Here is a 14,550-nt window from a genome sequence, read left to right on the forward strand (position 1 = left end):
ACAAGTATCAGTGACTCTGAGGCAATTGTGGCAACAATGGTTATCCAAATTCGAAGGGCACCTAAAAAAGTAGAAAGTTTATGTGTTCAGTTATCTAGATCAAAAAGCAGTTGTGTCATACTTCAGTGAGGTACTGAAAACTGCTAGCACAGGACAGGAGCATGTACAGGACCTGTGGCTCAAGTTTAAAAGACGAGTTGACAGCACACTGCAGAGATATGTACCCAGCAGAACAGTTCATGGTGGGAGGGACCTTGTGTGTGTGTGTGTGTGTGCGTGTGTGTAGTATATGCAAGATAAGTTAAGCTTCGTTTAGAGGTTGTGATTAGAACACATCCCCTTTTGTTTACAACTGCCAGCATGCTCAACAATTTAGTAGCATGGCAATACATGTTTCAATGAGAAATAAAAAAGGTAAAGAGTGTTTGAACATTTGAAAATGAGCATTTGTATAATGTGCTTTCACAAAATCTTGTTTCTTTGTCATAATTTATGCCACAGCTGCTGATCAATTGTGCACACACAGCGCATGCATGTCTAAAAGTTGGCAGGCTTTTGCGCCAATATGTAAACATCCTACCCCTCATGCCCCTTTGCCCAAGGAAATCGAGATCTTTTCCCCTTTGCCAGCCCCACACCCTTGTTGGAACACAGATCGATGCCCAACTTCCAAAAATCAAAACTTGTGATTTTTATGGATTTTGGGGGGTGTGGGTGGGGAGGATGGTGGGGGAGAGAAGGTTGTTGTATGTTAAAGAAATGCATTCTGACATTTAACTTCATTTTCAAATGTTCCTTTACAATGGAAAACCAGGAGAATTGCCCCAATTTAATCCTCATACACACTTAAAAGACAAGTGAATAAGGTATTAGTTTCCGTGACTTTGAGAAACAGCTGAAATTGTCAAAACTGGAAAAATCTCCTGGGCCTGATGGAAACCCTATCAGTTTCTATATTGAATTTGCAGCTTAGTTAGGCCGCCTTTTAACATACTATATAGTAGATTTCTCAAACAAAAACCATGCACAGTAGTTAAAAGAAAGCACAGGTCACACCAATCTACAAGAGGGGTAGTGGAAGTGAATCACAAAATCACCATCCAGTATCCTTGACATTGACTTGTAGAATTTTAGAACATGTTCTCAGCTCAAACATAATGACCTCCTTATTGTAGATTTCTCAAACAAAAAACCATGCACATTAGTTTAAAGAAAGCACAGGTCACACCAGTCTACAGGAGGGGTAGTGGAAGTGAATCACAAAACCACCATCCAGTATCCTTGACATTGACTTGTTGTAGAATTTTAGAACATGTTCTCAGCTCAAACATAATGACCTTCTTCATGGCAACCAGCATGGATTTCGAAGACTGTATCATGTGAATCTCCTCAGGGGACATTGCCTTAGCGTAGCACTGTCCCCGCGTGCGAGGAGGTTTGCGTGCTCTGGTTCCAGAGGGCTATGCCGGCGGTAGCGTAGCTACCATCAGGGCCACCCACGCTGGACAGGCCAATGGGGAGGAGCCAAACAAAGTGTGTCCCACGACGACTTATCTCCTGTCTCCTATCTGATCCTATATTAAGCCCACCCTTTCCTTTATCATTCTTAACATCCTACAACACAGGGCAGGGAGGACTCTAGAGGCGTGGTGAAGCCAGTCTCCTTAAGGGAGTAAACCAAATACAAATCACCTGCTGCCTTGCAGTTAGTAGAGGGATCTACAGAGGCTAACATGGAGCCAACTAGCCTGCGAGCTGTAAGGAGCAACCCCCCAAATGGTTGGGCAGAAGATTAACAGTCTGCCCCTGTAAAACATCAATTGTTGCAAATGCTAGCAAAGGAATAAGCTGGACAGATATTTCGATGATGACCCTAGCAAACAAAAAAAGGATAAGAGATATGTACATAGGAACATGGAATGTGCGGAGCCTATACCAAGCTGGAGTCCTACATCAGCTGCTAATGCAAGTAAACAACTCCAGTATAAAAATATTGGCTCTCCAGGAAATAAGGTGGAAGTGGAGTGACATAATGGGTGCAGGAAATTTCACTATCTTCTTATAGTGGCAGGAGGATGAATACCTTTGGAACAGGTTTTGTGGTCCCTAAAGAACTGAAACATGCGGCAATGTGCTTCCAACCAATCAATGAACGGATGTCCATATATTAAGATTAAGGGGAAATTTTTTCAACATTACAGTGATAAATGTCTATGCACCCACAGAGGAGGCAGATGAACAACAAAAGGATGAGTTTTATAGCAAGATAGAACAACTGTATCATCAGGCTCCCAAACATGATGTCAAGATATGAATTGGAGACCTGAATGCAAAAATAGGAAAAGAAGAGCCCTTTCAGCGAACCATAGGAAGACATAGCCTCCATGAAATATCAAATGACAGTGGACTTAGGGCTGTAGATTTTGCTGTAAGCAAAAACATGACTGTTGACAGTACATGTTTCCCACACAGAAAAATACACAAAGAAACATGGATTTCACGAGATGGACAAACCAGAAATAAGATAGACCATATATTGATTGATCGGAGACATGGACTGGATATAATGGATGTTAGGAGCCAGCGTGGAGATGACTGCAATTCAGACCACCGTCTAGTGAGAACTAAATACAGACAAAGGATCTCACTATTGAGTAGTCAAAAAGGCCACAAACAAAAGAGGTTTGACATTAAGAAACTGAAATTAGAAGAAATATGGAAAGCATGTCAGATGAAAATAGAAGAGAGGATTAAGAATGATATCGACACATCAAATGAACATATAGAAGTAATGTGAAAACGATGTAAGACTGCAATTCTCGAAGGCACCTGGAGAGGTTTTAGAACATGAACGGGCTCAAAGGAAGGAAGATTGGTTTGATGAAGAATGTATGAGAAGAATTGAGGAATGTAATACAGCACAAATGAAATTATTACAGAGAAGAACTCGAGCAAATCTGTATGAATATAATAAAAAGCGCCATATAGCGAAGAGGGTCTGCAGACAGAAGAAAAGAGCACTAGAAAAGAAAAAATTGGAAGAAATTGAACAGCTAGGAGAAGAGAAGCAAAGTTGTGAAATGTACCAAAAGATTAAAGAAGGAAAGACCAGGTTCCAAGCCAGAACAAATATGTGTAGGAACAAAGAAGGGTATTTGATAGGGGAGAGTAATAAAATACTTGACAGGTGGGCAGAATACTTCCAAGAGTTACTGAATCCAGAAGTAGAAGAGTTAGAGCGAGAGGAACTGGTGGAACTAACTTACTATGGACCAGAGGTTTTAACACCAGAACCTACATTGGGGGAAGTGATGCAAGCCATTAAGACCTTAAAAAACAATAAGTCACCAGGCCGTACTTCTCAAATATTGTGGGGAAATGCTGTGGAAAACAATTCCTAAAATAATATTGAATATTTGGCAAGAAGAGAGCACGCCAAAGGAGTGGAAAACAGCTATAATGTGCCACATACATAAAAAAGGAGATAAATTAAACTGCCAGAACTATCGAGGAATCTCCCTACTAAAAACCACATATAAAGTTTTCTCCAAGATTATAACCAACAGGATTACTCCATATGTGTAAGAGAGAATTGGAGGCTATCAGAGTGGTTTTAGACGAAATAGGTCAACAACTGACCAGATATTCACATTGCGCATACTACTTGAAAAATGTCACGAACATCAAATTAACATACACCAGCTTTATATCGACTTTAAACAAGCCTATGATAGCATCTCAAGAGTGGTGTTATGGAATGTAATGGAAGAGGCTGGAATACCCAAGAAGCTCATTAAACTTTCTATGATGACCCTCAGCGAAACCAACTGTAAAGTAAAAATACAGGGCGAAATCTCCAGAGAAGTGGAAGTGAAGAAGGGACTTAGAGAGGGTGACAATATCTCCTCATTGTTGTACAAACTTTGTGTAGAAAAAGTTATAAGTCAGATACAGTTAAATAATGGAGAAACCTTATTAAATCGTTCACTACAGTACCTAGCCAATGCTGACAATGTGGCATCACTTGCATGAAACACTGCTGTGCGAGACAAAGCTTATGAACTGGAGAAAGGTGCAAGAGAACTTGGCCTGACAGTCAATGTCGAAAAGACCAAGTATATGGCAATGACCAACCAACAAAACCTACCAAGTCTCAGGATAGCTGACAGGGAGTTTGAAAGGGTGGGAGACTTCAAGTACCTTGGGTCGACTATCACCGAGACAAATTGACAATGGCAGTGAGGTGAAAGCCATAATAGCAGCAGGTAACAGATGCTACTTTGCCGCATTAGCCATGCTTAGGAGTTTGCTTCTATCACAAAAATCCAAAATCCTCATTTACAAAACCATTATAAGACCGGTTGTTATGTATGGTGCCGAAATGTGGACCATGACTGTAAATGAGGAAAGGATCCTTAGCATTTGGGAGAGAAAGGTGCTACATAAAATATACGGCCCAATATACGATCAAGAGGGTTGGTGCATTCATAAGAATGCAGAACTACCACACCTTTTAGAAGAACCTGACATTGTCACTACCATTAAAATAAGAAGACTGCGGTGGGCAGGGCACATGGTTAGCATGGAAGAATACAGAGCTTGTAAGAGGATTTTTGATGGCAAGGCTGGAGGCAGATGGCGGAGGGGATGCCCCAGAAAGAGATGGGTGGATGGAGTTGAAGAAGACATGAAAAAGCTGGGTGTCAGAGGATGGAGATGGAAAGCCATGGATTGGACAGAGTGGCAGGATATTGTGATGCAGGCTAAGGTCCTTCAAGGGCTGTAGAGCTAAGGAGTAAGTAAGTAAGTATCATGCGAATCCCAGCTCGCACTTTTCTCACATGAGGTATGGAAAGCTTTGGATCAAGGTAGTCCTGTAGATGCAGTATTTCTCGACCTCTGAACAGCATTTGACTCCGTTCACATCTGTGCTTATTATTGGAAGTACAGTCATATGGGGTATCAACTGGAATTTGTGACTGGATTGAGAATTTTATGTCAGGGAGGATGCAGCAAGTTATCTCGTATGGAGAGTTATCGAGAGATGTAGATGTAACTTGGGGTTTGCCTCAGGGAAGTGTATTGAGACCCTAGTGTTCATATTGTATATTAATGACCTTGTGGATGATATTAGTAGTAATCTCAGACTTTTACAGATGATGCAGTTATCTATAAAGAAGTACTGTCTGAAAGACAGACTGCATAAATATTCTGTCATACCTTGATAAGAATTCAAAGTGGTGCAAAGACTGGCAACTTGTTTTAAATATTCAGAAATTTAAAATTGTGTACTTCGCAAAATGAAAAAATATAGTATCCTGTGGCTATAATATTAATGAATCAGAATTTGATTTAGTCAGCACATACAAATACTTGAGTATAATGTGTAATGGAACAATGACATAGGCTCAGCCCTGAGTAATGCTTCCATTTACTGACAGAATATTAGGCAAATGCAATCAGTCTACAAAGAAATTTGTTTGCCAATCACTTGTGTGATTCATCCAAGAATATTGCCGAAGTGTGTGGAACCCATACGAGAAAGCACTAACAGGAGGTACTGAACATGTGCAGATAATGGCAGCACAAATGGTCTTAGGTTTGTCTGACCTGTGGACGAGTGTCAGAGAGATGCTGAAGAAACTGAATAGGCAGACTCTTGAAGACAGACATAAACTACCCTGAGAAAGCCTACTTGCAAAGTATCAAGAACCAGCTTAAATGATGTCTCTAGGAATATGCTATAACCTCATATGTATTGCTCCCATAGGAGTTGCGAGGAAAAAATTAGATTAATTACAGCATCCACGAAGGCATTTAAGCAATCTTCTTTTTGCACTCTTTATGGGAATGGAATAGGAAAAACTGTAGTAACTGGTACAATGTGCCATAATTTTCTCAGTGGGCTGCAGAATATAGATGTAGATGAGCACAGTTTTATTAAAAATATGATGATTCCATTTATCACCTCATTGAATCTGTTCTTCAGCATGAAACAAGCTATATCTTTAACACATTCAAAGAGATATGAGATGAAAAAAGTTCACACAATCACTCTGAATGGGAGTAGACAGGAAAAGATGGTACCCTATGTGGTGTGAATTGTTTCCCTATAGCTCACGTTATTGAGATATAGAAATAAAATCCCTTGGCAAGTTTCCATCCAACCATTCATCATTACAAACATGATTGGATATAGTATTCCACCAAAATTGCAACAGAAATGACATTTTCCCAGATTTCTTGCTCCATTATCTGCTGCTTCTTTATCTTCAGAGAAGTGTCATCAGTGATGTGTTTTGAATAACACCTATGCTTCTCTTGCTATCATATTAAACTATACTTCTTTGCCAAAACACAGCAGAGTTTACCAAGATTCACCTCACTGTTATTCTAGTGCAGTTGACATTGTGATTAGATTAGAATTACTTTCATTCAAATTAATCCATATTGAGGAGGTCCTCCGGAATGTGAAATATGTCAGAAAAACAATAATACATAACAAATATATACAACTGAAACAAATAAGTTAATGTACCTTCCACAGGTCCTAAGTGGAATGATCATCATTTTTTTCAATGAACACTATATGAAAGAATTATTTTACAAACACTAATAAACTGAATTTAAAATAAAAAAAAGTTTTATTTATTTATGAGGTAATAAACATGTAATAGAACTACTACAATACTTATTTACAAAGTATCCTGAAACAGTGTAGTCTGTTATTAAACTAATAACTGAGAGCACGACAGGTAAATAGTTTATGTGAAAACCCATTCACAGAACAAAAACAAATGTGTAGTTCCTTCACTTACGTAGTTAAAAAGCCCATAGCAATTCTCATTTCACCAGCTATTGATGACCCTCAAAAATTAAATTATTCCAGTGGAAAACATCTGTTACTTTATGTCATGGTAGGTAAGCAAGTTTTGTGTGCTGCTGTTTTCCAAAATCTTGTTTTAATGTCCAAACAGTTTGTGGGATACAAAGGATGTTATGAATATTTTCTTCTAATTTTATTATTGGTGTGTGTGGATGGAACTGAGTGGACTATGTACCAACTATTTTCTTGAGATTTGAGACAGATATAGATCTCCTTCCAAGTGTGAAGAGTAATTTGATACATTAGTTGCGGTTCATATGCAACAGTGTAAGACTTTCATTATAAACTATTCGAATTTTGTGTAGTGACTTACTTAATTTCTAAATATCATAATAACTATGACAGTTAATGAAATGATGGACACCTCATCATGAAGCTGATTTTTTTACGCAATAGTTTCTTTAAAATCACTGAGAAAGATAGCAGATATTCTGTTGTGCTCATCTCTTCGAGATCCCACCTTCCAGGCAGTGACATCAGGCAGCAACAGGACTCTTCATTAGCGAGCACAGGTAGCATTCAGAGACTCCTACAAGGGAAAGCACCAGAACCATCACAGAAAATATGTCACGCTCCCTGCAGGGGAGCAACCTAGTGATCGACGGGGCCATCGCGCAAGCCAACAAGTAAGCTTACAGAAAATCTTACTCGTGTGGGAAAGAGTTTAAATTGTTAGATTTTAGAAAATTTGCCATGAAAGTAGGTCTAATAAGGCCACGTGAGGGCGACACGTGGAACACGAATTGTAGCATGTAATATACTGAAGCAGGAGGCTATTTATCGTTAGTGGTAGGCGGTGGGTGAAATTAGAGCCGTATTAGACGAGGACTTAAAAGAAAAATTTACGTTTTAAATACACTTATACCAATCAGGGCAATATTTGATAAGGGAAGTCAGCGACTGCTCATAACCACATATTCGTAGTTATCTCTCAAATGGCTCGTTTGCGTACTTCTGTTTAATAGAACGTTTGCGCTTCTATTATCATATGCTTTCACCCGCGTCAGTTTTCGCAACCTGCATATATACACTCCTGGAAATGGAAAAAAGAGCACATTGACACCGGTGTGTCAGACCCACCATACTTGCTCCGGACACTGCGAGAGGGCTGTACAAGCAATGATCACACGCACGGCACAGCGGACACACCGGGAACCGCGGTGTTGGCCGTCGAATGGCGCTAGCTGCGCAGCATTTGTGCACCGCCGCCGTCAGTGTCAGCCAGTTTGCCGTGGCATACGGAGCTCCATCGCAGTCTTTAACACTGGTAGCATGCCGCGACAGCGTGGACGTGAACCGTATGTGCAGTTGACGGACTTTGAGCGAGGGCGTATAGTGGGCATGCGGGAGGCCGGGTGGACGTACCGCCGAATTGCTCAACACGTGGGGCGTGAGGTCTCCACAGTACATCGATGTTGTCGCCAGTGGTCGGCGGAAGGTGCACGTGCCCGTCGACCTGGGACCGGACCGCAGCGACGCACGGATGCACGCCAAGACCGTAGGATCCTACGCAGTGCCGTAGGGGACCGCACCGCCACTTCCCAGCAAATTAGGGACACTGTTGCTCCTGGGGTATCGGCGAGGACCATTCGCAACCGTCTCCATGAAGCTGGGCTACGGTCCCGCACACCGTTAGGCCGTCTTCCGCTCACGCCCCAACATCGTGCAGCCCGCCTCCAGTGGTGTCGCGACAGGCATGAATGGAGGGACGAATGGAGACGTGTCGTCTTCAGCGATGAGAGTCGCTTCTGCCTTGGTGCCAATGATGGCCGTATGCGTGTTTGGCGCCGTGCAGGTGAGCGCCACAATCAGGACTGCATACGACCGAGGCACACAGGGCCAACACCCGGCATCATGGTGTGGGGAGCGATCTCCTACACTGGCCGTACACCACTGGTGATCGTCGAGGGGACGCTGAATAGTGCACGGTACATCCAAACCGTCATCGAACCCATCGTTCTACCATTCCTCGACCGGCAAGGGAACCTGCTGTTCCAACAGGACAATGCACGTCCGCATGTATCCCGTGCCACCCAACGTGCTCTAGAAGGTGTAAGTCAACTACCCTGGCCAGCAAGATCTCCGGATCTGTCCCCCATTGAGCATGTTTGGGACTGGATGAAGCGTCGTCTCACGCGGTCTGCACGTCCAGCACGAACGCTGGTCCAACTGAGGCGCCAGGTGGAAATGGCATGGCAAGCTTTTCCACAGGACTACATCCAGCATCTCTACGATCGTCTCCATGGGAGAATAGCAGCCTGCATTGCTGCGAAAGGTGGATATACAGTGTACTAGTGCCGACATTGTGCATGCTCTGTTGCCTGTGCCTATGTGCCTGTGGTTCTGTCAGTGTGATCATGTGATGTATCTGACCCCAGGAATGTGTCAATAAAGTTTCCCCTTCCTGGGACAATGAATTCACGGTGTTCTTATTTCAATTTCCAGGAGTGTATGTTTTGCACTTTGGACGTTCCATTCAGCATGGCGCCCTTAGCGGCCACTTGTACCGCTTTTGCCTTAAATCGGCTCTGCTTCGGTACCACTGTCTGTTCCGCTCATTTTGCGAATGGCGCGTGGAAAGAATGACCGTCGGTAGTCTCTGTATTAGCTCTGATTTCTCGGATTTTCTTATTGTGGTCATTTCAGATGTAGGAGAACGTAATATATTTCCTGACTCTGGACGGAAAGTTCTTATCTCAGAATTTCAATAGTAAACCTCTCAGTAATGCAAAAAGCCTCTCCTGCAGCGTCTGCCACCTGAGTTTGTAAAGCATTTCCGTAATGCTCTCGTACCGACTAGTGGATCCCGTGATGAAATGCGCGGCGCATTAGGGAATCTCTACCTGTTCTATTTATCTAAAACTATACAGTTCTACGAGTGCTCAGCATATCAAAGAATCAGTGTCCACAAACATTGAATAACCAATTAAAACTGCATGCCTGATTAGTTATTTCTCCAGTTGCCTGATGAAGCTGTCAGTTCTCCCCGAAATATTTTAAAGGAAGTCAGTGATATGTATATTGATCTGATTTTCGAACAGAAAGCTGATGAATAGTTGTCAAAATGTCACGATTGATCAAGGTTGATCAATTTTGGGCTGAAATTTTTCATTTATATATAGGTCTATACTAGAAATTAACCACAAAAATCTATGTTTGCACAAGTTGTAAGCATTGTGTCTAATATCTTCTACCTGAATATTTAATGAGCTAATCAGCAGAATAATTTTGTTTGGGTTCTGAATATTACAAATTCATTTGTTGAATCCGTTATAGCGAAACTAAAATATATTTGGAATTGCCGACTGAATTTTGTTGTGAAATAATTTTTCTTTCTTCATTTTCTGTAGATTATTTTAGCACTTTGAGCAGTGCATTTCATATAAGATATAATTTCATCTGCTTTGTTGAGAACATCCCAAGTTACTTGATTTTCTCCGGTTCACTGTGGGTCATTTATATCCGTGACATGTAGAAACGAAAATTTCGTGTTCTGAAGTCATTTCTGCATAAGGTTTCGCAAGTGAGTTGCAACAAAGAGTGCTAAGACGGGTTCACACACGTAAACATTGGTATCGCCACAGTTAGTGGTGTATTTATTTAGTTATTAATTCGTGTTCCGTTGAGAGAACTGAATGCATATGGAACGAGTCATATATGAGAATAATACTTGCAGATGCTAATAGATACCAATTGTAATATGTGTATAGGAAGAAAATATGCTAATAATTACAAGCTTATGCATTTCCTACGGTGCACAGTTGCACTGAAGTTGCGAAAAAAAGCTAAATGTTTCTACAGAAAAGTCAGAAAAAAGCGGAAATAAAACAGGGTGTATTACTGCGCAGTTTTATTTTTGCAATAATCATACTGTTTAAAATTTTTACGGGGAAGGGGGGGGGGTGGAGGGGAGTATACGGAAATGCGGTAAGGTAGATGTTGTTAGATAACTTCAACTGTATGAAGAACAGTTTGATCAAATTTTATATACAGACAAGTCAAAATGTAAGCAACACTTAACGTTAAAACATTGGAATCAGGTTCTTGAAAAATAATTTACTCATATTTACGTCAGGGAAAAAATGTTCAAAAATGGTTCAAATGGCTCTGAGTACTATGGGACTCAACTGCTGAGGTCATTAGTCCCCTAGAACTTAGAACTAGTTAAACCTAACTAACCTAAGGACATCACAAACATCCATGCCCGAGGCAGGATTCGAACCTGCGACCGTAGCGGTCTTGCGGTTCCAGACTGCAGCGCCTTTAACCGCACGGCCACTTCGGCCGGCGAAAAAAAATGTTCCACAGGTTTTTGCATCATATCTTAAATTCACGTACAACATTTAATTTTATTGGTTTCAATAGCCGGAGAGAAAATGTATAGATATTAAAAATGTGTAGCTTCTGGGAAGCACAAAAGATTAAAAATTTACAGGTTTGCCTTGTTTATCTCATTAGAGAAATGATTTTTGGATTCAGTTGTACTTCGAATGCAGATACAACAATTTGAGATTTTATTTCTATGATATGCATATAAAATATCGGCCCATTTTTAAAACCTTGAAATTTTGAGGCAAAGATTTATTTAAATAAACATCTTCATGTCAATTTATTTCGCACAACTTTCTTTTTCTCATAATAAAAATCTAAATACTGTTTCTACTAGGAATTACAGGGCTAATTTCACAATATCTGTACTTTAGTGTTACATTATTTCTTGCACTTCAACAAAACAATACAATGAATAGAAGTTCTCTGTTCCCTCTCCTCATCAGTTAATGACACATAGTTTGTTACAACTGCTAAGCGGATGACTTCCTATATCATTTCCATGGAATACTGACAGGTGTTTTGAAATCTTAGTTCAGTACAAATAATTTGCCTTTAATCAACATGGATTTTAATGCTTTCCCATGGTCAAGGAAAAAAAGCAAGGAAATAAGCCAAATGATTGTGAAAAAAGCCATACTTCCAGGTCTCAGCCATATCACTCATTTGCCAGCTAAATGGTATCAAAAAGAAGCCAAAGTCAGCTCTAAAAAGCTGATTTCTATTTCGAAACAGGAACATTCTGTCGCTGTTATAGTGGAGTAATTGCTGCTGCAATGCACTCGAGTTCAGTGAGTTTTCATTGTATTACTGAAAAAGTCAAAACAGTGGTCGCCAGGTACACTTTCGCAGCTTCTGTAACTACAAGCAATTTATGTTTAACCTTCTGTAGCAGTGTGTGTGTGTTGCGTGGAGGGGGAGGGGGGGGGGGCGGGGGAGAGCGCAACAAGTGCTGTATAAATTGTGGATTATACGTGGAAAATAACCCCCGAGCGTGATGTGATAGTCTTAAACTATAAATCGGTTATTCGTAATACAAGGATCTATACGATTCAAAAGTCCTGGAAGAGTGACAGGCTGCAGATGATATTTATACATGCCAGCTGTTGGTTAATTCGCCAGATTAAAACAGCATTTCTGTCTTCGAGTGCAATTCTTAATATGTTTTTGGCCCCTGATTTATCCTCGTGTGTAATTTGTTTCGGATCTAACATCTGGGTTCCTTCTTCCTTGTGTTTAACTCCTGTCACAGCTCTAATGCCATAACCTCTACCATAACATTAAAACCTGATTGCAGTTACCCTGCTGAGAGATGTGCAACTTCTTAGATTTGTACCACTCTATGAGAATTGTGTCAACGAGCTTGCTGCAGTGGTAACACCGGTTGCCGTCAAATCACTGAAGTAAAGGGCTGTGGTGATTGGTTAGAACTTGGATGGGTGATCGGCCGGCTCTGTCGAGCGCAGTCGGCAAGAAATGTGCACTCAGCCTTTGTGAGACCAGTTGAGAGGCTCTTTAGTGAGACAGCGGCTCCGGTCACGAAAACCGACAACTGTCGGGAGAACGGTGGACTGACCATATGCCCCTCCATATCCGCATCCAGTGACGCCTATCGGATGAGGATGACTCGGCGGTCGGTCGGTACAGTTGGGCATTCCGAGACCTGCTCGGACGGGGCATGTGAAAGGGAGCTCAAGGCGTAGCTACAGCCACATATTGTGGCGTCACATCAGTTGCGTGTGTGAACACAGCTTTACGCAGTTGTACATCCTGTTAGCCGAAACAGGAATCTACTGCATCCTCGTTTCTCCGATTTAACCTACTGCATCCTCGTTTCTCCGATTTAATATACTTTCTTCTCTTGAGTTCGTGATGCTTACAAAGTCGTCTAGATTCTGTTGCGATCGCTTACTGACTATCCTTAAGCGCAAGCAGAAATAATTGACTTCGCTAAAGTTGTAATTACACTACATACAGTTCTTCTCTATGAACTTATCAACAACTGACATGACGACTAATTAAGTCTATACACATCGGCAGGCCTAAACTTACCTAGATTCCCATTCAAGAGCCGGTTGTAGATCTGTCTTATCCAAGTGATTGTTGACCAAAAATGTCAGTGAGAGACCTGTTGACAACGCATACTTTGAGTAATTAACGTTTGCATCTTCCGGAAAACCGCCAAGTGCCAAACCAGCGAAAATGGGCCCGCCGTAAGGGCCCAAACAGCTAAAATCAACGTTGTTCCTGCAGAAGTACACAAATTTGCGTTAATTACTCAAAGAAACTGATAATATTCACAAGCAGAACCTACTTGTGGAAAAGATACTTACTGCATGCACGTTAACAATATGCTCAAGTAGGAATCATCTTCTAACAAACTTGCATTGTTTTTCAGATAGCCCCAAATACTTTGCACAAGGCAGTCTTCTGTTTTCACTTCACCCGTCGCCAGTGGTGCATTACAGATATTCTTCAGCTCGTAGCTTTCACCAGCTCCGATCTGTAATTAAATTAAAGTGAGAAGACGGTTCGCGATCATAAGATAGTAGTCAAAGTAGACTTCTTTCAGACTTTGAGATGCTTTGATTTGTCACACTGACGAATAACAATTGTTTGTATTAACCGCATCCAGTACCGTACCTGAATTATCTGTTGTTGCAAATCGAGGACAGTTAACAGAAAAGTTTTATTGAAAACTGACCCGAATTCCACAGGTTGCATACCGCTTTCGTACATAATCTGGAAAAAAGTTCATTTACTCTTCTACAGATGAATGTCAGAAATAAAAACTATGTAGAAGAAAAAAAAGTGTTGTTGGTTTACATACATTGTCCAGACCGTGAGCCTTGATGAACACTTGTTCAGTTCTGTAGAAGGGCCCGAAATGAGTGTCAAAGTAATCTTTTTCGATCCTCGATTGACTTGTCGGAGAAGCCCATAGCTCTATGCGGTCAGTCGTGACGATCAACGACAATGCGCCATAGCTCATACCAACAACTGCCCAGGATGTTAAGCAGATTGTTGCTCCTGGATATGAGGCAAATACTGCAAAAACAAACCAGATACACCATTTGAAGAATCAGGGAAAGAAAAAACAGATAAGTCACTTTTTTCTAGAAATTGAGTTACTGCTACAGCTGGATTCAGACTGATCGTACGAATATGTTAAGAGGCTTAGACTGTTAAAAATGCGAGATTTTTGCATTCAAAATTTTGCTGTAAGGGGAAGGAACCAGGTAGATCAGTTTTTCAGGGGAAAGAAGCAGCAAGTCAATGAGACTCATCCGCCCATAATTCTGATGCAATCTCTTCCAATAAACTGGAGGCGAGGA

At 41.2% G+C, this 14,550-nt stretch overlaps 1 protein-coding gene across 2 annotated transcripts in view; it reads right to left on the reverse strand.

Annotated features, from left to right (window-relative positions):
• The window catches only part of LOC126236509 (NPC intracellular cholesterol transporter 1 homolog 1b-like), a 169,575-nt gene that overhangs the window by 73,066 nt on the left and 81,959 nt on the right, over nucleotides 1-14,550 (reverse strand). For both annotated transcript variants that reach the window (XM_049945870.1, XM_049945871.1), the window contains exons 9-12: nucleotides 14,046-14,263; nucleotides 13,859-13,957; nucleotides 13,549-13,718; nucleotides 13,268-13,462 (exon numbers count right to left, since the gene is read on the reverse strand). In XM_049945870.1, the coding sequence (XP_049801827.1) occupies nucleotides 13,268-13,462; nucleotides 13,549-13,718; nucleotides 13,859-13,957; nucleotides 14,046-14,263 (682 nt within the window). The remainder of the gene's footprint in view (nucleotides 1-13,267; nucleotides 13,463-13,548; nucleotides 13,719-13,858; nucleotides 13,958-14,045; nucleotides 14,264-14,550) is intronic.

This window comes from Schistocerca nitens, chromosome 2 (genome assembly GCF_023898315.1).
Source record: "Schistocerca nitens isolate TAMUIC-IGC-003100 chromosome 2, iqSchNite1.1, whole genome shotgun sequence".
Lineage (NCBI taxonomy): Eukaryota > Metazoa > Arthropoda > Insecta > Orthoptera > Acrididae > Schistocerca > Schistocerca nitens.